At 39.7% G+C, this 27,701-nt stretch overlaps 1 protein-coding gene across 1 annotated transcript; it reads left to right on the top strand.

Moving 5' to 3' along the window:
* The first annotated feature begins 1,973 nt into the window (after positions 1-1,973).
* Positions 1,974-27,701, top strand: zgc:174356 (uncharacterized protein LOC100137120 homolog). Its single transcript, XM_010878659.4, has 7 exons — positions 1,974-2,268; positions 8,587-9,349; positions 10,127-10,224; positions 12,451-12,589; positions 13,957-14,040; positions 19,337-19,493; positions 26,820-27,701. The coding sequence occupies exons 1-7, from the start codon at positions 2,152-2,154 to the stop codon at positions 26,869-26,871; spliced, it is 1,410 nt and encodes a 469-aa protein (XP_010876961.2). The 5' UTR covers positions 1,974-2,151; the 3' UTR covers positions 26,872-27,701.

Raw genomic sequence — 27,701 nt, 5'->3', positions numbered from 1 at the left:
AACTTTACAGTGGCTGAAGGACAAGAAGGTGAATGTCCTTGAGTGGCCAAGTCAGAGCCCCAATCTAAATCCCATCAAGAATCTGTGGTATGACTTGAAGAGTACAGTCCATATGTCATTCGGAATGCAGTCTCTCCAGTCATTTGGATGTTGTGGGTTATTTTGTGTAAATAAATCTGGAAAAAGTCAGGTTTTCTGTGTTTTCATTTCAGGCTAATGATGAACACTTTGAATGGGGGTGGTGACTAACTATCGTCGCTATACATATACTGTCAAACATGCATGCTTAATGACAGCCATATAAAACATTGTAATATCCTAACTTTTGCTTTGAAAATACAGACATATTTTCTTCCTCAATTATTTTGTAACGTACACCCCCATTCCAAAGTTTGGGGTCACTTAGAAATGTCCTTGGTTTCAAAAGAAGATCTAATCTTTTGTTCAATAAAATAACATAAAATTGACCAGAAATACAGTGCAGACATTGTCAATGTTGTAAATGACTATTGTAGCTGGAAAAGGCTGATTTTTAATGGAGTATCTACACAGGTGTACAGAGGCCCGTTATCAGCAACAATCAGTCCTGTGTTCCAATGACACAATGTGTTTGCTAATCCAAGTTTATAATTAAAAAAAAGTTTATTGCAAAAAAAAACACAGACAGTGCACAGAGGAATACTGAAAAAAAAAGTGTTATGGACAGACAAATCTAAGTCTGAAGTGTTCGGTTAACAAAGATCATATGTGAGATGCAGACCAAATGAAAAGATGCTGGAGGAGTGTTGGTATGTACCGTGTGTTATGTATGTGAGTGCCCATGAAGCAAATTCAACTTGTGGGAAGGTGAGATCTCTTCAGATTACCTGAACAAATTGACAGCTGGAATGCCAAAAGGTCTGCATTGCTGTAATTGCTGAAAATTGTGGATTATTTGACGACAGCAAAGTTTGAAGGACACAATTATTATTTCAATTAAAAAGTGTCATTTCTAACCTTGTCAAAGAAATGTTGCCATATGTCTTATTTAAACACATTTCATGTAGGTTTTCATGGAAAACAAGTGACCCAAACTTATGAGTGGTAGTAGGCTATATCATTATTCAGGGCATTGTGATATTTGCATTTATTATGCAAGATTCTGTATTAACATTTCTCCAGCAGTCGACATTTTCGTGATAGTAATTTACTCTAACCGTTTTTTAGAGTCAATCCAGTACACATTTGTTCGAAATCGTCTGTAAACACATTCAGTTTGGTGGAAGCATGTTGCATGTTTGATGCTTTTCCGTAATCTGAATCCCAAACACCACCTCACCATTCCGTCCACCCTCCCACAAATTTGAAAGTTAACTTGCGCCTCCCCATTAAGTGTCCCAAAGCTGAGGGTGTAAATATGATCAAAAGTGTAGTTATATGATCCTCCGATGGCACATTCAGCGTGTGTTCATGTATGTGTGCGCGTTATTTTAGAGTTTGTGAAGTTTTACATTAATTAATGGATAGTCATGTCTAATTGTGTGTAATTCATTTCAGATTTCTTATACGGAGTTGGGTATTTCTTCTAAAACGTTAGGGTTTTGTGCATTTGATTTCCATGCTTGTTTTATTAATACAAATGGACCATGAATTGCTTTATTCGTGTCCCGAAGTTTATGCGTATATTAAAGCCCTATAGCCACTCAGGAAAAAATACACTCCAAATATGGTATGCGTATGGTTAGGGCTGGGTTAGAAACCACGAGTTTCTTTTTAAAAAAAGCGCGTCTGCTCAGTTATTAACTCAAGCAACAACAATATGCGCAGTGGCAGTGCAGTATGCCTGTAATTTATTGCTACATTGGAGTGTAACAGAAAACAGAAACAAAAAACACATGTCAATAAGAGGCCATATGTTGTAATATTGAATAGCACACCAAAAGCAAACAAGAACACCGCGAACACCCTTTCAGTCAAGCAGTTGTATAAGGAACTGAAGCCCAGGGACTTATGACTTATATTGCCAAACATGTGACTCTGCTTCCTCAGTCCAAGATCCACAACTTTATAATATACCTGTTGTAGTTGAATAGTAATAGTAGCATGATTTAGATAGTTTTTCGTATTTCTGTTACACTACGGATTTGCTTTCACAAAAGCAAGTCAACAACTATGTCAGCATGGGGACAATGGATCCGAACTTTCGTTACCGTGGAGCCGGTTATTTTTCTTTACATGACCAGCACGTTTATCATGACGCCCACTTTCCAGCAGCTGGTGATTACTAAGGTACAGTGGCAAAGATGTGCCTGCTTCATTATCAAACACGCCTGTTTAATTCAGTTTTCAATAGCGTCTACTGAAAGCAGTGGTTAAGTGTACAAAATTATAGGTACATCCCACAGTTTCGGCTGTAGACTTCTGGGGGTCCTTACTGAGATTTGGTTGCGAGAATTTTAAATTTAAATGGACGTGTTTTGATGACATGGGCACAAATAGGCACATGCATGAAAAGTACATTTTTGGTGATCCATTTTGGCTCAAGAGTGAGTCTTTTACCAACAATGGCCAGAAATTGTGTATTGAATCACTTAGTTTGCTTCAATTCTATACATTGTGGCATGGAGCATAGCAAATGTTTTGTGGTTTCAACCCTCATACTAGCAACATATGACATACTTTGAACAATACCCGGGGTCCTAAGAAATTGTCCTTTTGGAAACACCAGTAATCATGAGAAAATCTATCAATTTCTTATCAAAACATCATAAACATGTAAATATTATTATTTTGATATGATGACGTACTAGTAAAATTTCAGTTAAATGGGAATTATGTCGAATTTTAGCATTGTAAAAAAGTTTTTTTGTTTAAAATGACTACAGATCATCCACAAGCCTCATTCATCTAGCTAAAACCATGGTGAAGATGATGAGTAGTTCAGTTTGTTAATACTGGTAAAAAAAAATATTGAACTCTTCAAAATGTTCCTGTGCATCCCTACTTCCTGTTTACCTGTGACATTATATACCTCACCAACCACCTGACCCATAACCAAGTTATACTGCCCTCTAGAGATGAAAAGTGGCAGCCCTAATAGACATAACTAGACAAACATAAACCAAATCAAAACGTCTATTATATTATTGTCACTTAGGGATTACTAAAGACAGCTGAAGAAACCAAAAGGGCCTCTAAATGTCTCATAACAATCAAATTGTATTTGTCACATGCTTTGTCGTCGACCAACAGTCGAAAGCTTACTTTTTCCCCAAAAATGGATGAAAGTGTCAATTGTTTCACAGGGATTTACAATGATGCACATAAAAAAATATGGAATAAATTAAGGAATAAAGTTATATCAATAACAACAACATTTTATTGGCTATTTGCAGGGAGTTCACACACTGAGTTTTATAGGAATCTCCTCAACACATTCTATTCCCACCTCAGGATTAAGATTTTACCAGTGTACAGGCAAGTGATTTTCAGACACATAACTATCCTTCATAACAAATAATTGTGACATATCATATTCTAAACTATTTGCTTTATCTCATAACATATTGCTTTAGTGGACTGCATGAGATTCCTACAAATCAGTTGCACATTTTCAAATTAATAAAAAAAAAAGAATTAACAGTATTTAAAAAAAGCTGACTCATAAATACTATATATCCTAGGATAGTGTGCACATAGTATATTGCCCAATCCTATAATTCAGCCTGTGAATATGCTTTCAGTGGTGAAGCTGTGGAATGTTTTTAGGATTTGCGGGCCTCTGCAAAATCTCCTTAGGAGGAGGTTCTGACGTGCTTTTTTCATAAATGGTTGTTTGTGTGTGTATCATTTTATTTGGATGGTAATGTGTACACCAATTATCTTAAAGTATGATGGTGTTGAATGCTGGGCTATAGTCAAGATTGTGTCATATGTGGATCAGTTTTGGTGGTAAGCAAATTGAAGAGATGATAGTGTTGATGTTAGCCATGACCAGCCTTTGAAAGCATTTCATGGCTACAGATGTTGGTGGAACTGTACAATATTAATTTAGGAAGGTTGCCTTTGTGTCTCAGGCACAAGGACTAACATGGTCTGTTTGAAGATAACTTATTACTGAGTGTGTGAGGAGTTGAAGATCCTGAAGTTCCTCAAGTCACCTGCCAGCTGGTCTGTGCTATGAACACAAGGTCTGTTTATAGCCCTGTTCGGTATTACCTGCCTTCAAAACCAGCATAGAACACATTTAGCTTGTCTGGTAGGCTCACTGTGAAACTTGTCCTTTGTAGTCTGTGATAGATTGCAAACACAACCACATCCGACGAGCGTCAAAACCGCGTAATAGGATTAGATCTTAGTCCTTTATTGACGCTTTCACTGATTTCTGTCCCATCAGACGTTGCTGCAATGTTTCTGACAGCGACCAGATTTGTGTCCTACTCTTGAAAGCAGCCGCTCTGACATTTAGCTCAGTGTGGGAGATTTTGCTTTTCATATATGTCTTCTGGTAAGATACGTACAGTGCCCTTCATAAGTATTGGGAAAATAAAGTCAAAATTGCTATTTTTGCTGTTGAGACTGGGCATATGAAAAAATGATTAAAAGATGAATGTGAAGAAAAGTACAGACTGTAACCATTTATTTCTGGGACGCCACTTTCAGTTCCGTCTCGCCATTTTATGCAAGCATAAGCAGTGCTTAATTTGTGCCGGAACCAAACGGCTCGGGATCCAGGACCTCCGGTTCCAGATCCGGGACTTGGCGACTCTTATCCAATACCTATTGGGACCTGAATGTAATTTGAAGGATAATGTTATCTGTCTTAATAGGTATGAACCCATTAGAGTTTGACCAACAAAGCTTTCAAAAATAACTAAAATGTATCAAATCAAAACACAAAATTGCATAGTCACGTCATCCAGTACGCCACAACAGGGCTGTGAAAAGAGCAGGTGTTAACCAGCTGTGGTGGAACATTGATACTTAGCTAACGTTAGACATAATGTCTAAAAGACAATCAGATTTATTTTCATTTTTTTAAAAACCAGCGGGTCAGTAGGCCCAGGGGAGGAGAGCTCCATGGCTGTTAAGTGGAGTCTTTTTGACAATAAAACAGAAAGGTATGAATATTATTTTTCCATAATCTGTGATGGTTTTGATGACTGATCATATAATTTTGATGTAATGCTGTAGATAGCTATGGATTGTGTTCATTGCTTTAATTATGATAAGAGATGAGTTTGGTTGTTGGTGTACCATCATTTAAAAATGTGGGCACAGACCAGTTTTGGCAGTGAGGAAAGTTATGGATGTGTTAAGGCATTGTGTTGATTATATTTATCTTTTCTGCTTATTTCACCATTATTTCAGCATGGCGCTGCTGTTACAGCTCGTTCCACATGGCACCTTGTTCTTTCAAAAGATTTACCGGATCCGCATTCACTTTGAAATCTGGGACCTCTAAATTTACAGATTAAGCTCTGAGCGTAAGTATTGGGACTTAAGTTCTCCTTAATTCCTTGCATTCAATGAAAGCAGTGAGTCTGCAACCCACTGACATCACCAAACTCTTGGCGTCATCCTTTGAGATGCTTTGCCAAGCCTTTCTTCTGCCATTTTGAGCTGTTCCTTGTTTTGAATAGTTTCTGACTTCAGTCTCTTCTTTAGCAAATTAAATGCATGATTTAAATCATGAGATTGACTTGGCCAGTCTAAAACTTTGCACTTTTATTCCCTGATTATGCAGAGAAGCATCCCAATAGCATGATGCCACTGCCACGATACGTCACTGTAGGGATAGTGTTCTCAGGATGAAGTGCCATGTTCAGCTGGCGCCAGAGTCTACCACAAGCTATCTGGCAAACTCTTGCTGAGATTTGATGTGAGTTTTTTTTCCCTTTCACCCATCTCCCACGTAGGCCACTTATTGTGACGCACCCAGGCTAATGTTGCAGTATGTACAGTGTCTCCTAACTTCAAAGTTGTCATAGGACTCTTGGGGGGCTCCCTGACAGATGCCCTTCTTGCCTAGATACTAGGTTTGTTCTAGACAGATACACAATTGTGCCATATTCTCTCAATTTTGTAATAACAGACTTTTCTGGGCTCCAGGGGATATTCAATGCCTTGAACATTTTCTTATATCCTACAACTGACTGATACTTTTGAAGAACCTTATTCTGGATGTGTTTTGAATGGGATTTCTTCTTCATCACATAGTTTTTGTTAGAAATTATATTAACCAACTGTGGCACCCCCAAAGGCATGTGTATTTAAAATAATGTGGAACACTTTAATTGCACACAGGTGTACTCCATTGAACTAATTAAATGACAATGCAAAAGGGGGAAATATTTAACAATTTGCGGATTATATTTTTCACTTAGACATGGACCTTTATGTTGATCAGTGGCAAAAACAACTTTAATACACTTTTACTTAATATTCGTGAAACAATAAAATGTGGAAATGACCAGTTGGGCTGAATGCTTTTGAGAGCCACACTGTGTATCCTCATTTATATGAGATAATTATTTTGCTGACAATACAGACCAGACTGTGTACAGTTAGAGGGTATCTGTATTACAGGCTCACCGAGTATTTTGACAATTGGCGGGCCTTTATGAGCTGTTTTAACTGTAACTAAGCACTAGGTAATTTTGGCAGGTGTCCCTTTACCTACTGAGGATTATTATGAACATAAATGGCAATATTCGTATTTACATTCTCCCCCTTGAACTTGCCTGTGAATGTACACCAATTCAGGCCCCTGAGTTGGTTCAGAGCCTATTGGAAATCTGGATTGCATTTCTATCAATTATTTATACTACAGACTATGCAACTGGCAGACTTTATATGCACAAAAATACATTTTGTATTTTTATTTGTGCATGGTGATACAATACATGGTAGAGTTAAACTTTTCTATGTAATATTTTTTATATTTCTCTAGAGTTCAAGTTGGTTCACAGTTGTTGACTGAACTCTATTGTGTTGTAAGTATGGGTGTTCTGGAGTAGAGCCATCAGAACAGCTCTCTGCCTAGACTCACACTGTAGTATAATCTCAATTCTGTATTGCTGTTCTATCATGGATTTATGCCAGATTTTAATAAGCACTAACCAAAGCAATTTTAGTTTAGTACTTAGTCATGTGATACACGGTAATTCACATTCACACCTAGAGTTTAGCCTGGGTTTCCGCCGGTCCACAATCAGCACTGAAACCCTTGGCAAGCCTCTGCCAAACTTGAATATCCATGTGAAGGGAGACAGAACCTGCACATGAAAATACAATACAGCGTTCAAAGTTCAGAGAACATTTGTATGTACATAAAACCATGTAAGCAATGTCTCCTGTAGTGAATTCCAACATTTCTGTATAATTTAGCTGGGATTTTCGGCTTGTTATTGTTCATACTCATTGAATTATTTCATAGGGTCAGACAGATATCTGATCTGTTTCTTTGATTGGACTCATCAGTCCTGCAGCACTCTCCATGTTGCCGTTGCATGCAAAGCACATGAAATAGTCCCTCAAGTAGGTTCAACTGTGCAGGTTGGATTTTATCCACTAAAATTTAAATGAGGCAGAAGTGTAGTTTAAATGAAACATGTATTCATGAGTCTCTGTCTGCATTGGGAAGTGTGTGGGTTCAACTACGGACATTTTATTATTCTGAGCTGAATCCCGAGGTAGGCATTATCTCTGGAGGTAATGCCTACCTCCGGGAATATCTCAAAGAACCTAACCTCATTCCCACACAGTTCAGCCCAAATTCGGAGAAGGACTGGTGGAACAGTCCATGAAACTTGGCCTCCATTAGCTAATAACATATTTGTGAGATATTCCCGGTGTGTGTTGAGTTAATCGGCTAAGTACACCAACCAATCATCTCCTGTGACACCTTCCTGTGCATGTCTTTTGCATGCAAGCACAAATTCTTTGTACTTGGCAATTTAGTTGATTTGATAGATACTGCACTGACTTGGGGCAGAACAAGTCTGTTCTTGCTTTAATTGTATTAAAAAGAAATTCTTACGTTAGCTAGCTAGTTAATGGAAGGAGCATTGCATTAACCCACAGTTTCCCAGTAAAAAAATCTATCCTAGTCCTGATAAAAAAAATCTAGCGCATTGGAGAGTCTCCACAGGATTTGTTTTGTCCTGGACAATGCTCATTCTGTTTCTGGGAAAATGGACCTTAACTATTAGCTGGTTAGGTTATTTTGTATTGTGAGGTGTCAGGCTCAGGATTTGTTCCATTTTCGAACAAAAGTACCAAGCTCTTTACCCAGTATGGTGACTCCCACTATGACCAACTTTGAAGTGCCACCCTTCTGTGGGCTGTATGCAAATGCCTTGGGATGAGGTTACAAACAAAAAACAATATTGCTCATTTCTCATCCACTAGACAGGTCAAAGTATTTTATTTTATCCAACTTGCAAGAGTTTAATCAGTTAGGGACTGGTGTCCTGTACCCAGGTTAAATCCTTCCTGGACTTAAGAAAAAACATAACATGTTGATTTGCCATGAATCAAACTTTAATTGTACAACACTAGGCTCAATCTTGGCAACAGGTCTAAACTCTCTGTATCTTCGTCCAGGTGTGTTATGAGCTTTTTCGCGACACCGATATCTGCCGCAGCCCGGAGCGCTACAAAGACAGCGAGGAGCTGATCGAGGATCGTTCTTCCTTCCTTCTCCTGCTCTTCACCTGTGTGACCAGCTTGGTGTCCATCCCTCCAGCCCTGCTGCTGGGCTCTTGGTCCGACCGTTCCAGCCGCAAGGCCGTCATGCTTCTGCCTTGCCTGACGTCTTTGGTCAGCGGCGGGGTGTTCATAGCCTTGTCTCTGCTGGAAGACGCGAGTGTGTACTGGTTGCTAGCCACGGCAGTGGTGACGGGGCTCTCCGGGGGATACGTCTCCTTGTTCCTCAGTTCGTTCAGTTTCCTAGCAGATGCGACAGCGGGATTGGGGAGCAACCGTACTCTGCGCATGGCGGTGGCGGAGTCGATGGTCTTCGTGGGGGGGGCCGTGGGGTTCTTGTTAGGCGGCCTGTTGATCCAGGAGTTCGGGGTGACCTCTGCATTCATGGCGTACAGCTCCTGTCACGTTCTCTCAGTGCTCTATATCCTGCTTTGGTTACGCAATCCTGAACGCTCGGCCCCACCTACTCTCTCGGGAGACGATGGAGAAGGACTGCCGCCTGTGGCCGGGGATGCTGAAGCGGAACCGTCAGCCAATCTGATGTGCCTGAGTGATGTGAAGAGGTCCTTCCATTCCGTGTTCAGGAGGAGGCCAGGACAGCAGAGGCTGAAACTCCACCTCCTTATTGTCTGCACATTCATCAACAACATGGTAGCTGTAGGTGAGTGGACTCCATTCTGTTGGTTAACTGCTATTCACTCACACTTAGGTTTTTATGGTCATTATACAGTATGGTATGACAGTTTTAGTAATACAGCATTTGTGCGCATTCGGCTACCCAGACCCAGTTTTACATTCCTTGTCACTTCATGTATCTTTTTCGGTACTGTTGGTTGTAAGACTACTTCCTGCTAAATAATGCATCTTAAACACCCTTAAGCACTTTCTATGTAGGCTATAGTTAGTCAATTGCAGAGTAAATTTCAATACATATATGTTACAGAACACAGTAAACCCGATTTCCTTTTTTATCGCCAAGGTTGTCCATTGCACATTCAAGCCCATACTTGCAACAAAACATCTAGTCAAATAAGGTAATACAGAATAAAACCTTAAACGGTGAATAAAATGCTCACATCAAATATGTTTTATAGAAATATTCCTGGCACAGAATTGCTTTATAAAAAGAATCATATGATGTACCATTTCAGTGACAGTTGGTATTTACCGAAGTATGCAATTGCCCTGTACACCTACACATAAAGATCCAGTGAAAGCCATTTATGGAAAGTCATGGTTCATGTACAATATATTTAGAACCGGCAAGTCATATGCCATCACAACAACGACATTATGACACACAGAGGATCTATTAATTATGGCACGCTGTACATGAACCTCTTAAAAATCTTAACCTTTCTCTGAACACTAATTTCACTGGCAATCATTTACTGTGTGTGTGTGTGTGTGCGCGCGCGCATGTGCTTTCTTTCTCCAGGAGAACAGGCTATCTCCCTGCTGTATTTGATGTATAAGCCCAGGGAGTTCACCACGGAAATGTATGGAGTGTTCAAGTCTACACAGATGCTGTTGTTGGTAAGTGGTTTTCTGTCATCTGAGAGGTTGTGATTGTTAGTCAGAAGCTGTGCAAGCTCCCAGCACCCAAACATTCTTAGCACTTAGATATGCATTGATAATGAAACTGTAAAAAGAGTATAACATAAGGATTTGATAAAGATAGGCAATTGTTTGCCATTTGTTCCAAATGTAAAAATGATGTCATGGCATTTGGCTTTATATGGCCCTAGATATGGCTTTATATAGTACTGTCACGCGTCATAGGAAAAACAAAATCTGTCAAAACATTTGAACATGACCAAGGTTGCATGAGAACTTTTTCTCAGTCTGCTTAGTTAGCCAATAGAACGTATTACACCGACGTCCACAGGTCTTGGCTGGCCTTCGATTGGTCGATAGTTAATGAGATGCACTGTCTATGCCCCATGGCTTAGAGTGGTAGATACCATCTGGTTCCCCAGACTGTAAATACACATTCTTCTTACCATTTAACATGTGTTTTAGAAAACACAACAAGATAACAGAATCTAAAATAGCATTGCCGACAGCTCATAAAAACATCCAAACAATGTATAAATACTTAAGAAAACCTTTTATAGCCACCATAGGTTTCAACATATTCCCAGCAGTTTCAACTTGGTTGCTATATTCATGTGTGTAAGAGGCTCTTATTTTCTCCCTGTCTGTCAAGCTATTCATTGTGTGTGTGTGTGTGTGTTTTTGCTTGTGTGTATGTGTGCGTGCGTGTATGTATATATGTGTGTGTGTGTGTGTGTGTCTGTATGTGTGTGTGTGTGTGTTTGTGTGTGTGTCTGTGCCTGTGAATTGGGTGTGCATTCACTTGCACGTGTGCGCTCTTGAACCTTTGTGATCTCATCAACGAGTCTGGGTCGATGTCTTGTCTTGCTGTTAAACCTAACCAAAGACTGCTTGTTAAAGAGCTCCCAATCCAGATCGGTGGGGTAATGCTTCTCCATTTAGTCTGTGTGGGCTTGGCTGCTCATACAGGGCCAAGGGGGCTCTCAGAACGCTCTGCTGCCTTTTGTCAGGCTGACTCAGAGGCAGGCAGCCCCATCAATTTGGAGAACCAGGAGGTGTATTTTGTGTGTAGTCTGTGCGGGGTCTCTTGAGTGTTGCTTTTTGCCCTATGCTGCAAACACCCCAAAATACTTTAATTACCAACCGATCAAAGTCTACAAGGAGAAATAAAAAGTAAAAAACGACAGGGTTTGTTTTTAACTCACAGGTTTGAATCGCTGAAAATATGTAAGGGATAGGGAATGAGCAGGTCGTTAAGCGGATGTGTAGCCTTGGCTCTACTAACACATGTAAATCTTCCCCATTGTCTAAGTTAGTTACACAGTAAAATATCAAAAGGTGATGCGGTGGCGAAATGTTTTATTATTATTCCTCAGTAGTATGGTTAGGAGGTCTGGCATTCAGGTCAGTTCACGAAGCCTCTCCTTGAGGTGGCTTTTAATGAATGGCTTGAAGGTTGAGAATGAGATTGACTTGTAATTAGGGCAGCGCAGAGTTCCCCGGGAATTATTAAACACCACAAGCCATAATGACTTGATTAAAGTAAAAACATAGAGAGCTGACCTTCTTAACAAAATGTTTATGCATTCCAATTATGTTTCCTGGCGCAGATTTGAGACAGCTAGTGAGGAAAGGGGGCAGAGGGGGAGGGGTGGGGGCGGTGGGGGGATGCGGGGCGGGGTTAGTGAGGGGGGGCTAATGACACTGGCAACTTGTCACCCCGAGCTGGACGGGATAATTAAATCAAACTTGTCAGCTTTTAGATAAAGGGGCAAATGAGTCACAATACACACAGGAACTCAGACGGGAATACACACTGTCAGGCACACACACACACACACACACATATAAATAATCCATATTTGTTACTTTAACACCATGTCATTATGCACCCTCCCTGAAGGTTAATTGATGCAGTGTTTTGGCTAGCTAATGGATGCTGGATTCAAACATTTCATTCCTCGTTGTGAGACAAACTGAATGGCAGGCATTCCCAAATTATTTTAGCGATGATCAGTAAATTCGTGGGCCGGCTGGACTTTGTATCGCTTCACGTTAGGCACCGTCTTGCTCAAGGACAGACGGAATGATTGTTTGCCTTGTTGGGTTCAATCTAATTAGCATTCCGTTATTGGTCACATGGTCAAACTGCGCGGCTGCCTGGCCGTCCCTGTAGGCCTAACTGTATACATTGTTTCTTCCTAGGGGTTAACCCTGCTGGTGATATTCCCCCTGCTTATGAGAGTGGTGGGAGTGATGACTCTGGGCAAAGTGAGTGTCCTCTTCAGGACAGCAGGGTTTGTTCTAATGGCCTTCTCCACTAACACATGGATGGTGTTTCTAGGTGAGGGGACTCACCCAGTATTGCATCCTCTAACTCACCTGTCTATGCCATTGTGTCCATTATCATAAAAAAATCCAAACTAATCCTCCTCTGAGTCGCTTACTATTCTGAATACAGACCCTGGTGTTTTCAAATAGAGGCTCTGTAACCCTTCTCCTGGAGAGCTACTCTACTGCAGGCTTTCTGCTCCAACCCTAATCTAGCACACCTGGTTCTCGGAATGTTGGTGTGTTAATGTCTGATTTGGGGTAACTGCCTCTAGTCTAAATGATTACATATTTTTAAGGTTTTACAATATGCTGAGGCCTTCGTAACTGATGATGGTAAGACTGCGATGTTAAGACAACAGACCAGATGTTCTGTTTTAGATTGACAGTACTTACTGTGATCTTATTGAAGAGACACAACATGATTTAGCCATTGAGTACATCAGATATTTATTCTCCTGACGGCTTAACACAGAGACCAGTGCATTGTGCTGCGTATTGACATACTTACAATAATTAAATAGAGGACTTTGGAAATTGTCATTCCAGTTGAGGCAGAGGTGGACCAAAGCCTTTTAAAGAGGTGTTGAGTTACGTGGACACACACACCGTCAGTAGATATCTGCATTCTGCTTTCTCCTCCTTTGCCTGGGTTAGTGGGTGTTTAAGTGCTGGCACAGCTTCAGAGTCATCAGCAACCAGACATTGGTTGGTTTGACTCTAATAGTTGGGATTTGAGACTTTAGGTATAAGAATACAGTTTTGAATGATTCTGCATAAGATTTGATTGACTGAGTAAATAAAGAGAGAGATAGGGACGATGGATGTACTACACAGCAATGCCTATGAATTCAGAAAATAAGAGAATATGTATTGCTGTGTAAATATGTTAAATCTGGTGTTTTAAAGTAACAAAACAATACAGCCATTTTGTGTCATTTGCTTCAAATTATATTACATTTAAAAGATAGCAATATCTTTTTGGGGTCAATGTGTCCTCCTTTTTCCTGTCTGTATTCCCCTGTCTGTCCTTCCCTGTCCTGCCTGTCCTCCAGACCTGTCTGTCATTCTTTATATAATCTGTCTTTCTGTCCTGTCCTTTCTCCTCTGTCCTGTCTGTTGTCCTTTATATTGTCGGTTTTTATGTCCTGTCTGTCCTTCTCTACATTGTCTATATGCTTGTTTTTTTCTTTCTGCCATGTCTGTCCTCTTGTCCGGGCCTATGTCCTTTATATAGTATGTCCTGTCTATCCTCTGTCCTGTCTGTTCTTCTCTATCTTGCCTGTATGACTGTTGTTTTTCTTTCTGTCCTTCTGTCTAATGGATCCTGCTCTGACTGTCCTGTTCTCTTGTCCTGTGTCTGTCTTGTGTCTTTTGCAGTGTCTCTGGTGTCTGCTCCTGCCGGCATCACCCAGGCAGTTGTCCGCTCTCTGTCCTCTAACGTTGTAGATCCAGATGAACAAGGTAGGTTCTGGGCTCCCCATAAATCAGTTCAATGACTGGAATGTCATTCACAGCATGATCTGTACTGATATGTAATTTTTGTGACAGTTTGGAACCTCTGGGATATGACCAATGAAGTACTTTTCTTTCTAACGAGATGACCATTAACAATAACCTAATGCGGCGTGATTGTAAAAAGGATACTTTTTAGAACTGTTTGGGAATCAAACCTATAACCCTGGCATTGCAAGCACCATGTTCTTACCATGTGAGCAACATGGGACCAGCCAATATTTGAACTAGACTGGAATTAAAAGCGAAAATGTAACTCTGGAGTCTTTACCCAGATTTTGCTTGAGCCAAACTTGTGAGAGAAAGTTCCACATTATTCTGTTTTCATGAATTTTGAAATCCTGATCTAATTATCCCTGGTTAAGGCCACCTGCCTGTTGGATGTTGTTTGTTCTTTCCATCCATCATGGCACATCAGATAATGGCTGGATTTACAAATGATTCACTGTGATTTTCCCTTTCTCTATTCAGTACCTGTATTAAAAGAAACTGCTTTGTAGAATGTTTACTTGTATTGACAGATTGCATTTTTAATAAGGGATTTACATACTTATTGAGCAGCTATTCAGAGACTAGAGGATGACAGTATAAGATAGAGGCTGAAAGAGCAGTATGCCAGATTTAAACCAGTCCGTTTAAATATGCACATGATAAAAGAAGTACATCTTAATGATTTAATTGGGCGGGGGGGGGGGGGGGGGGGGTTGCCCTGACTAAAATGTAACTAAAATGTCTGTCATATTAGTCATAACATTTTTCTTTTAATTAATTAAATAATAATTTTTAGGCTAGCTCTTAATAGTTCCACCATGTGCACATTCAAAAAGGTTTGCCCTGTTACAGAAGACCTATTGTCAACAGTTTTAGTAGACTGTAAAGTACAGTACAACAGAATGGCTGCCATACTGGAGGGAAGGTGTTGAGATAATAAGATTGTTACTTTATTATCCCAGAGGGGGAAATGTTTCTGGCAGTTTGCACATACAACACAAGGACAGACATACACAAATACTAGCAATAAATATCATGCAAAAAGTTGAAATCTGGTAAGATCACCAAGTCCTCTATTGGCTGAACCGTACTGTATGTACACAGACTTCAGCCTATTGTGTGCAGGCCAGTCCGCTGGTCTGGGTTTAAATTTACATTTTCAATTAAACAAGATTTTTCCAACTCTGCTCTGTCATCTTTATTGTGATTTGCTAACAGGCCTACTTATATATTATTAATGCACAGAATGTTTTCCCCCATACTATCAATAAAATAATAGCATAGTCAAAAAGGTTTTACTGTTTTATAACTTCGAAATCCATCTTGTCATATGTAGTAAATGCAAAATATACAGTGGGGAGAACAAGTATTTGATACACTGCAGATTTTGCAGGTTTTCCCACTTACAAAGCATGTAGAAGTCTGTAATTTTTATCGTAGGTACTCTTCCACTGTGAGTGACGGAATCTAAAATAAAAATCCAGAAAATCACATTGTATGATTTTTAAGTAATTAATTTGCATTTTATTGCATGACATAAGTATTTGATACATCAGAAAAGCAGAACATAATAATTGGAACAGAAACCTTTGTTTGCAATTACAGAGATCATACATTTCCTGTAGTTCTTAACCAGGTTTGCACACACTGCAGCAGGGATTTTGGCCCACTCCTCCATACAGACCTTCTCCAGATCCTTCAGGTTTCGGGGCTGTTGCTGGACAATATGGACTTTCAGCTCCCTCCAAAGATTTTCTATTGGGTTCAGGTCTGCAGACTGGCTAGGCCACTCCAGGAACTTGAGATGCTTCTTACGGAGCCACTCCTTAGTTGCCCTGGATGTGTGTTACGGGTCGTTGTCATGTCGGAAGACCCAGCCAGAACCAATGCTCTTACTGAGGGAGGTTGTTGGTTAAGATCTCACGATACATGGCCCCATCCATCCTCCCCTCAATACAGTGCAGTCGTCCTGTCCCCTTTGCAGAAAAGCATCCCCAAAGAATGATGTTTCCACCTCCATGCTTCACGGTTGGGATGGTGTTCTATGGGTTGTACTCATCCTTCTTCCTCCAAACACGGCGAGTGGAGTTTAGACCAAAAAGCTCTATTCTTGTCTCATCAGACCACATGACCTTCTCCCATTCCTCCTCTGGATCATCCAGATGGTCATTGGCAACTTCAGACGGGCCTGGACATGCGCTGGCTTGAGCAGGGGGACCTTGCGTGCGCTGCAGGATTTTAATCCATGACGGCGTAGTGTGTTACTAATGGTTTTCTATGAGACTGTGGTCCCAGCTCTCTTCAGGTCATTGACCAGGTCCTGCCATGTAGTTCTGGGCTGATCCCTCACCTTCCTCATGATCATTGATGTCCCACGAGGTGAGATCTTGTATGGAGCCCCAGACCAAGGGAGATTGACTGTCATCTTGAACTTCTTCCATTTTCTAATAATTGCGCCTACAGTTGTTGCCTTCTCACCAAGCTGCTTACCTATTGTCATGTAGCCCATCCCAGCCTAGCATGTCTACAATTTTATCTCTGATATCCTTACACAGCTCTCTGGTCTTGGCCATTGTGGAGAGGTTGGAGTCTGTTTGATTGAGTGTGTGGACAGGTGTCTTTTATACAGGTAACAAGTTCAAACAGATGCAGTTAATACAGGTAATGAGTGGAGAACAGGAGGGCTTCTTAAAGAAAAACTAACAGGTCTGTGAGAGCTGGAATTCTTACTGGTTGGTAGGTGATCATATACTTATGTCATGCAATAACATGCTAATTAATTACTTTAAAATCATACAATGTGATTTCTGGATTTTTGTTTTAGATTCCATCTCTCACAGTTGATGTGTACCTATGATAAAAATTACAGACCTATGAATTACAAATGAATTACAATGACAATCAGCTTAATACCTGAAGTTTGACCAAAATATATCATTATGATTATTTGTTTTTTTATACATAGAATATTTTGAGTATAACTACACCTTAATGCAGTAGATACATAAGCTCTGTATTTATGTTTTATATATTTTGACAACCACTGTTACTAGATTCTTAGCTACTTTACAGTCCTCTGTATAATTCTGTTAACGGCATAGAGGTTGCAACAATTATTCAAAGGTTTTCTTCCCATTGTCTTTATTTTGAAAGGCATTCTCCATCTGCCACTTTTGAGTTTACATTCAAAAGTACTTAGCTAGATGTCAGTCGCTCTCTCAGATCAATAAGTATTCCATGTTGGAACCACTTAAGATTGCCCTTCCTCTGCTCCATGTATTTCATCTTATTCTGCTCCAGTTGCTAGAGTGATGCTTTATCATTGTATACTTCACAGTTCAAAGTTATTCCACTGGACTCTGTGTACTAAAATGTAAACAGTGAATGTAGAATACAAAAAACATGACATATTTTAACCATGGTAGTTTCTCTAAACTCACTTTTTCTGGGACAAAAATTGTCACAGAGAAAACTTGTTTAGTTTTTTCGTAGAACTCTGTCAACATTACACAATGTTTTGTATCTTGTAAATGTTTTATTTCTGTTTGGACATCAAGAGCAGGGTTTTGGGGTGGAATTTTAACCACATGGTTGTGTCATCATGGTAGTCAAATTTTAACATTGAGTAGTACATCACTGCAACAAAATGTGTTGAAACTGTATCTTTAAAACAACTTCAGATCTTCAACATTATATCTGCTATCAGAAAAAAAACTGAAGTCACAGAATTCACTGCTGAATAATTTGCCTATCTACAGCTACCGTTTGGTTTTCCATCCACTGTTTTAACAAAGCCCAACCCTTCTTTGCTTAGAAATGTTAACTATTCCTAATGTGTTATTGTGAGAGTAACAGTTAAGAGATCATTACTTAACAATAAATCGATTCCTTATTGCTATCAAAGTAATTACAAAGGATAGCTTTGTTTAACAGACCAAATTAAATGTGACCATATTTTAGTGCTCATAATTTCATTGATGCTGTTTAGGATTGTATAGCATTGTGCTAGAAAAGTCATTAACCCAGTCCTCTCGTGTACAATTGCTTCAGTACATGTAGGCCTACAGTTTTATGTTCTGGTTGATTTAAAATGTAATTACAGTGGTTCTCAAAAGTGTTTACCCCCCCTTGAACTTTTACATGTTTTATTGTATTACAACATCAAATAAAAATTGATCTATGTAATCAGGAGTTTTTTTCACTGATCAACTCAAAAAGGTCCATAATGTCAATGTGAAAAATATAATCTGCTTAATTAATTACAATTTGAAACTGAAAATAAGTGATTGCATAAGTATTCACCCCTTTGCCATGACACATCTGAATGAGCTGTTGTGCTGTTGTCTTTAGATGTCCTGTAATTTGTTGAATGGAGTCCACCTGTGTGCAATTAAGGTGTTATACATGATTTCAGGTTAAATGCATCTGTCTCTGGGAGGTCCCACAGTTGGTTAGGACAATTCCTAACCAAAACTTCATTATGAAGACAAAAGAACAAAGCAAATCCGGATTAAAGTTCTTGTAAAGCACCAATTAGGGGTCAGATATAAGAACTTTTCCAAGGCATTGAATATCCCCCAGAGCAAAGTACAGTCTATTATTAAGACATGGAGATAATATAACACAACTGTGAATCCAGGCAAGAAGGGCAGGAAGACCACCAATAGGCAATTGGCAACTTAAAAGGAGTTATTGTCTTCTACGGCTGAGCAAGGAAACCCTGTGCATACTTGCAGAAAGTCATTGTTTGCCATAAGGACGATGAGACCAAGTGAAAAATATTCTATGGGTTGGTTAGAACAAAACGATGCTAAACTCAGAATTTTAACACCGCGCATCTCGTCATATCCATGGTCGCATTTGGGAGCCACGGCAACTGCAAACGCCTTCCTATGTAATCATAGGAAGTGCGTATGTTCAAGACACCGTGCAAAGGTTGTCACTCGTCCTCTTCACAGTCGCATTTAAATCTACACAGACCCACCAACAGCACTGGCTGCTTGCATTGTGGACTCCGTCTCAACTGGAATACATGTCATTTATTGCTGCCATTAGATGGAGCACAGTGATAGCAGATTAGTCTGTTGTGTAAACAAGCAAAACATTTGAACATGTTGCTTTTAAAAGGTTGCCGACATAGTAGTATCCCACCCACTTTCGGCTGTGTTTTTATTCTCTGAATTATCCGTGTTGAAATGAGGTGTCGTGCCCTTTGGTGAGGTTGTGTGTAAAGCCCTTTTTGTCACCTGCACAGGTGCCATGTTTTCCTTCTCTGCCTCTGTGGAGACCACGTGCTACATGTTCGCAGCGGTGCTGTTCAATGGCCTTTACCCTCTGACCCTGCCGACCTTCCCGGGGATGCCTTTCATCGCCATGGCAGGCTTTACGCTTATTGTATTCATCTTAATGCAGTAAGTCACCCCGCCCCCGCCCCCACACACACACACACACCCCCACCCCCCTTGTCTTTATTGACGCACACACACAGCACGTCTTTCATTGTTTAATGAGATCTGCTTAGTCATGTGTAGATTTAGAGGCCTTGGCATGCAGTATGTTACTGTACACAAGAGCAATAAGGACATGTATTCACGCAGGTACGGAAATTCCATGTTTAGCTGCAGTCACTTTGGCTTAAGGGAGCATACCGTAATTAACATTATACATTGTTAATTGGGTATCTTAAGTTCATTATCATTAATACCGTTACTATTGTTATTATTGTTATTATTATGATTACAAATTAAGCATTTTTAAAAGGGCAAGAAGGAATAAAGAGTGTATTTATTAACATAACATGCCATTAGGCAATATTCGGGTGCATTTGGTCCTTCGACTCAAGTTTAATTAAATTCTGCAGACTTTTAATAGACTTTGATTACTTCAGTGATTCATTTCCTAGATTTTGTATGTGATTTGCATATAGAATGGAAAAGTTATCATAGTACAATAAGGTGTATTTGTAGTGAGGAGGAACCATTGCTGTGTATTTCATTTCATTTCCAGAACATGTGGGGTTCTTGCTGATAATTATCAGATTTCTATTCATGGGGAGTGAACCGTTTAGTCTGAAGCTGAGATGGGTATCAACTTTTAAATCGATTTTTATAGATTTTGTCATATAAGGTATTAATATCTGTTCAGTTTTGTGCTGTCGATGAAATATTGAATACAGTACAGGACTTTGTCTTTATACCTGTACCTTTCCCTTTCTATTCATGGACATAAATGGCTATAAATGAAAGCCTGTAGAAACAGCTAAACTGCTGCTATTTCAACCAAAATTCTAGAGTTCAGGGTTTACGGTTGTTAAACTATTCTGACCTACCATGTTGCGCAGCAATAACACTAGCAGTACATTTGGCTTGGCTTTAGTGTAGCAACACACAATTCGGAAACACAAAAGCATTATGATCTCAACATAACGTATGTAAGGAAATCAGTAAATCAGAAATGATTGAACAAGGTCCTGTATATACATGTCTTCATCCATGGCTCTGGAGCTCTGTTAGAAAGTACCGCGCCTTAGGGCTTGGGTGGATATAACTGTCTGGATGGAGCGTTAAACGTTGTCAGGTCTGACAATAAACAGGCGCTACCAACTCTATTATAGTCCTTTCAATTGATTGTGACGGTCCATTGGAGTTTCTTCCTGCCACTCTATAATTAAGCCATTGTCTTTTGTAATGTATTAAGTAATTTAAGGTTGCCTGTAATAAAAGCTCCATGTGGTCTGGTCTGATGGTTAGTGTAGTCAGGGGTGGAACAGTTATGTTATTGTGCCCGGACTGTAATTACAACTCTAATGGGATGTTTTTCCTTGAGGCTGGCGTGGCAGCTGTTGCCTGTAGGTTACTGTTCTTTGTCGTGAATCTTGTTCTGGAGGCAGCTCCGCGTCGAAGGCAGGAATCATGTGATTGACTCAATGATTAGGGTACATATGTATACGCACATACACACACGTGCACACACACAAGTGCTGACAGATTAAGGCGCTTGGCACAAATAAGCTTTAAACTTCATTGCGCTTACTGCAGTAGCATGAAATTATAGGAGCGGATTATTTCCTCCAAATTTACTGATGCCTCAGCTACCTGTGGTGATTTTACTGCCAACTGTGTTGGAATCCTGAAAGACAAAGCTATTGACAGGTTTTGGAGGATTTTCTAAACCAATGGGATTTTTTGTGTAAAAATACTGTGAGGTGATGTGAGTCGTTTATGTACACAGTGTGTTCTTGTGTGCTTGTGTCCGTGTGTGTGTGTCCCCGTATGTGTGTTTGTGTGGGTGTGTAGACGCTGCCCTGACTTTTATCTGTTCTCTGTAACTTCCACATCCCAAATGTCAGAAGACTAAAGGGTTTTCAGCCCTCTGGGGGAATTGACTATTGGAAGGTGTGTTAGGAAAACACCAGCACAGCCATGTTGGCTCTGTTTCTGAAACTTGATGCCATCTGAATGGATCACTGTGATAATTCCGTTCTGTAAGCAATGGTTTTTATCACCCTCAGCAATTTAGTCCTCTCTTAGGGCCTTTTTACACCTTGGTCCATTTTCATATTGAGTAATACTCAAGGCGCTAAGATTGATTTGTAGCGTACTTGCAGATATTGCTCTTGAACCTCTCTTAAGCTCCTACCTTTTCACGTGCCCCACCCCCTGCGTAGTGATATGTCAGTGTGACATTTTTTCGTATGTTCGAGCAAGAGCACAACAACCAATTTGATAAGTGAATGTTTAAAACAGAGAGTGAAGTCACTGATTCTATTTACAGCCCACCATTCATTCAAATTAATTAAACATCACCAAATGCATCAGTTAAAATGACAGTTGAGTGACGCTGTCCATTCAATTGATCAATCAAATGTACTTCATATAGCCCTTTTTACATCAGCAGTTTTCACAAACACCCAGCCTGAAACCCCTAAGAGCAAACAACAACAGGGTTGCTGTTAGAAGATCCCAACAGGATTTCAACTTAGCAAAAATGAGGGAATATGTTCAAATTTTCATTCATAGGCTGAAAACACATCTCAAATATGCAGCTCACATCATCACTCTGGGGATATTTAGGTCTAGTGTTGATTTAAACTTCCTGAATAAAAATATAATGGCGACTGACACCATAATTTTGGGATGATCTATGCCTCTTGTTCTCTCTCTGCTCATGCCTAGGATAAAGTTTTGTTAATGTAAGTATAATTTTCGAATGCAATTTTCTTATGCAATATGCCTTTTATAATATAATCGTAAATTCAACAATGTTAACAATTTGCCTGTGATTCAATTCTCCTTCACCTTGTTCACGATTTCTGTCGCTGGATTTCACCCGTATAGTTCTTCATTTAGATACTATTAACACACTTTGTACACGTGTAGTCTTATACGCGTCACGTATGAGGCAACACATAATGCCATGAAAAGAGTTTCACTTAGTTTTTTTCAAAGGTGTGTTTTGGGGCATTCTCTTTGACAGAGGAGACGGTGGGCTTGAATAGAAGTGGGCAGGATTCAAATGCGCCACAGCGGTTTGGGATCACTGGAGGCAGCAGGAGACAAGGTTCCCTTCTTACACAGGTCACACAATTTGACTGACAATGCACACATTGCATCTACTGGATCATTCTTGTCAATTTGTGTTGCTGTTGTACTTGCATTTGTACAGCTGTCACCCACACTTCCCTCGAGGACCTTAATGCTGCTATCAATGCATCATGGTTGCACTTACTACCTTACTGCATTACATCTTAATTTGCCTCGTTTGGACATCTTGTATGCCATTTAGAAATTGCCATTTGTACCAGAGCAACTATTATCCCACTTGTAACATACACTAAACCTTTTTCTTGTAAACTTTCGGCCCTCCTCTATTTGCATTAATTGCACATTTAGTACTGCCATTTGTACTGCATTTGCCTTCATTGTACATCTACACATTCAACTTGTAATTACATATTCTTAATACTTGTAAATACTTGAACATTTTCAGCCCTCTTTGCAGTTCTTGTTAGATGCTAACTGCAATGACAATAAAGTTGAATCTAATCTAATCATTGCGTTAGTGCAAGAGACCGTGATTATGAACATGCACACAGATCTTAATTTTCTTTAGAATCTTCTGGAAGTACTGATGGAAAAGAGGGGACACTGAAAGGGAATCAGTGAGAAAGAAGGATGAGAGACTATATGCTGACATATTCAGTGAGAGGTAGAAAACTACTAAACAGAGAAAAATAGAGACCTAAGAGAGAGAATAAAGAGGAAGGGAGACCGGGTAGGGGGAGATATTTTGGAGACTGAGAGAAAGACGTTGGCGAGAGAAGAAAAGAAGATAGTGAGAGACAAATATATAGTGTGAGAGAGAGAAAGACAACGAGAAGAGACAGAGAACGGGAGAAAGAGAAAAAATATGAGAGGATGGACCATGTTTAATCTAACAATCAAGACAACTTTTTTTTCATTGCCTCTGTGAATGTATTTTCTTGTTTAGTTGGTACCAGATTATGTATTGTAATTTCCACAGTGGATTTTGAACCACATCTTTTAGACCTGTGTTTGTGTCTAGAATAATTCAGAGGTTAGTATTGTAGGGAAACTCAAAGTCACAGGATGTTGACTTGGCTTGGTTTTGTCGGGTAGAACAGACAGGTAACTGCTATTCCAAACCCTGTCCCGCATTTCTCCACAAAAGATCTGGTGAGACGAGGAGAGTTATCAAGTCAAACTGCCTCCCATGTTGGGTTATTGTTTTTAGCCTGGAATTCATATTGTTTTTATTGGTTGAGCAGGTTGGAAAATTTAAAGCAAATGTGATACAGTATATTCCCATCAAAATGTACATTTATCTTAACATAGGTCACACTGACTGACAGTGGGAATAGTGTGGAAAATAAATGATAAACAAATGTAGTATATCCCAATGAGATTGTCCACATTCGACCAATACCAGTAACCCAGATGTGTTCAAGCTGATAAAAACCACACAACGGAGTTTAATACATGAGATTCCTCTTCAGCATCTGTTAGGATTTTAGGATTTTGTCGTAACAGGATACAGTTTGGTGCAAACAGATAAGTGTGTGGTGTTTGTGTGTGTGTCTGTGTATGGTGTGTACTACCCTGTGCGTGGGAAGAGGGTTCTACTCACGCTGCTGCTGAAGGGAGATTTGTTGAAGTGATTGCATTGATTCAGACAGCGGATTGATCCAGTTTGGTAAAGACACAGACACACAAACCTCCAGCCTGCCAGATATGATAAACATATCATAGGGCTCTGTTTCAAGGCATAAATAAACATTTGGTTGGGTTGTTACTTTTAGACTTTTAGTTTTAATAGTTTAGTTCTTCATCTAATATACGGTATTGGCCTACTTCTTTTTTCTATTACTAAAATTACATTTCATGGTGTTTCATCTGTTTCTGGTTTTCCAATGAATGACCAAACTGTCTTTCATTGGAAAAAACTGACCAAACTGAATTGATAATACTCACTGACTAACAAAATTTTAATCGGTGAACACAAAATAATAGTTTGAAAATAGAAACATTATTTTTAACATTTTTGAAACACCATTGTTGACCACACCCATGTGGTTTTCTATGTATGATTGTACTAATTACAAGCAAGCATAAAAAAGGGTTATTTTGTGTTTTTGTTTGTGTGGTGAAGAGGTAACCTAAACCAAATGCACTCCTATTAAGCTAAAACGGATCTCCTGAGTAAACGCCATGTTCCAGATATTACAGACACATTTATCCTGCTAATAAACTGGGTGGTTTAAATCCTGATTGCTTATTGGCTTATAGAAATAAGGCGTGAGAGGGTGTGGTATATGGCCAATATACCATGGCTAAGAGCTATTTTTTGGCATGACACAGTCCCTGAACAAAGTGCTTAGCTGTGGCATATTGGCAATATATCACAAATCCCTGAGATTCCTTGGTTTTATATACCGGTTACTGACAAAATTAGAGCAATAAAAAGTTATGTGAAGTCATACACGTGGTATATGGTTTCATATGCCACAGCTATCAGCCAATCAGCATTCAGGATTCAAACCACCTTCTTCATAAGAGTCCATATACCGTGATACAATATTTCATTTCAGTCTTTTAGATGATACTCATATCCAGTTGGAATTGAAGTTAATAATTGCAGACATTTAGTACCTAGTATAGTGCTTTACATTAGATTTTTGTTATAGGGTGAAGATAATTATCCACTTGGAAGCTGTCGCTCATTTTAGCCAGGAAACCAAGGTTAACACCCTTACCCTTATGATAAGTGCTGTGGGATCTTTAGTGACGACAGAGATTCAGGAAGCATTACGTCCCGATGTGTGCTGTCCCCTTCTCCCCTGGGCATTGGCATATTTGGACGTGAGCCCACTGCTTTCCCACCAATACAACTTCCAGCAGTATCTGATCTTGCATCCAGGGACCAACTTAGGACTTACCCTGCTTAGCCTCAGAGGCAAACCAGCCGTGGGATGCAGGGTGCTATGCTTCTGGTTCAGAGCAATGCTATAACCCATATGTGACAATGTGGGTGATTATAATTAAGCAACAAGGCATGAGGGAACGTGGTATACAGCCAATATGAAACAAACCCAATGACCAAGATGCCTTATTGTTATTATGAACCTATTACCAACACATTTAAAACATTAAAGCGTTAGGCGATATCATACATTTAGCAGCATTCAGGATTAAAAATATTTGTTTAAAATAATGAATAAACGTAAGCAAGCCTACATATCAAGTGTACATAAAAAGAAAAGTTTAATGGTCTGATAAAAGGTATACACTACGCTTTTATGTTCTGCATGTTGGGACTACAGTACGTAGAATATGAATTTGTCCTGAAGTGGTCTTGCGAGACATTGAATCAGCTTTATTGAATAAGCCCCATTTCTCCCAATGCCACGGATACAGTGACACTCACAGGGTCTACCGTATAATCTCACTGGACATTCCTTCATCAACACCAACTGCACTTTCTGCAGGGCTCCGACTCAGAGAGGCTGCCAAAACATCTGCCATAATGAGAATTTTTGATTAACCGAAATTACAGGTTCCATTTGGCCTCAGCTGCGCTGCTGTTATTAGAGTGAAGAAACGACAACAGAGGGAAGGCTGTTTGGATTAGCTGTGGCTCCGGCATTCTAATGCTCTTATGTTCCGCATGTACACTCTCTCATTAAGACCGAAATGAAGGCACATCGCCGGGCCTGTCACAAAGAAATGAGCTTGCAAGCCACGAATGAATGCAGTCACCGGGATATACACATCTGACAGCAACAATTGGTTATCAATTCAGTCACCCGCACCAACCTCAGCTCCGACAACAAGCGGAAGTTTATTGGCTGACACTTTTCTAAATTAGATTTCATCCAGGTGATGTTTTTCGTACGAGTAGATGTTTAACGGTCAAATGTCGTATACACTGGGATATTGGCTAGTCCGTTAGTTTCACCACACCCACTGGTGTATCCTTTAATAATTCATAGTCACTTTTCTTATGTCTCCACACTGATATGCACAAAGCACCCATCTGATGAAATATAGGATATGAGATTTAGAGGGCTGGGCTGTGAGTGGGGGATCCCTGAGGGTCCTTTCAAACTGAAGCATTTCATTGGTGGACAATTTGGTGTGGCCAATAGGAGGTCAGTTTGTTCAATAAACAATGTCTCTCTCTCTCTCCCTCTCTCTTAATATTTCCCTCTCTTAAAATAGATGGATCAGTGAGATGCCGGCCACTCAAGCTCGACTGATCATACAGGACTAAATCCAGTCTTACAGAGTGCTCCATATCCATTCAGCAGCACATTATAGAGGTTGTTATATGGAATCCAGCCCTTGTGTTCAACTTTGAGGAAATGGACATGGGAAGAATCCTTGATTCAAAGTATTTATTTATAATGAACTGTGAAAACTGGAATGTCCCGCTGATTTTTAGTTAAGGCATTTCCTTCTAGGTGTGTTTTGAAGTTTTGCTCTCACCACACATGCTCTGCTTTTCTGCTGTGCTCCGCAGGAAAAGGGTAAACGTCAATGGTACTTTTCCCTGTTCTGCCTATTCCTTGAACATTTGAATGATTTCAGGTTTTGATTTCTTCACAAATGCAAAATTATTGCGGCTGAATGCCTTAAAAATTAAACATTATTATCATGATAAGAATGTATGTTGTTTGTACACGTTATATGTTCGTCTTATTACTATGCAATCCATTCTGTAGAAGACATTAGGAGGAGTACAGTATGTGAGATAGGAACAGGGGAGGGGAAGTGAGATAGGAGGAGAGCGATAGGGAGTTGAGGAGCAGGAGTGAAAGAGATTATTGAAGTTGTCTCACAGAATGGAGAGTGTTCTGATTGAGCTGATAAAGGAAGCTATTATAACCGGATAATGAAATTAGAATAGTATAAGGTCAGACTCCATATCTGGAGAATGTATTTGAGAAAAGCTGTAATAACCCCTCCTTCTTGTCTAACTGATAAGGCTATATGGACACAGACATACAGACAGATAGGCGTTTTTATACTGATACACCACAATTAGAATGGAAAACAAATGTTTTGCAACTGTTTTATAGAGAAAAATGTCAGCGGTTGATT

The sequence above is a fragment of the Esox lucius genome, chromosome 15 (genome assembly GCF_011004845.1).
Source record: "Esox lucius isolate fEsoLuc1 chromosome 15, fEsoLuc1.pri, whole genome shotgun sequence".
NCBI lineage: Eukaryota > Metazoa > Chordata > Actinopteri > Esociformes > Esocidae > Esox > Esox lucius.
This window is presented reverse-complemented; position numbering and strand designations above follow the sequence as displayed.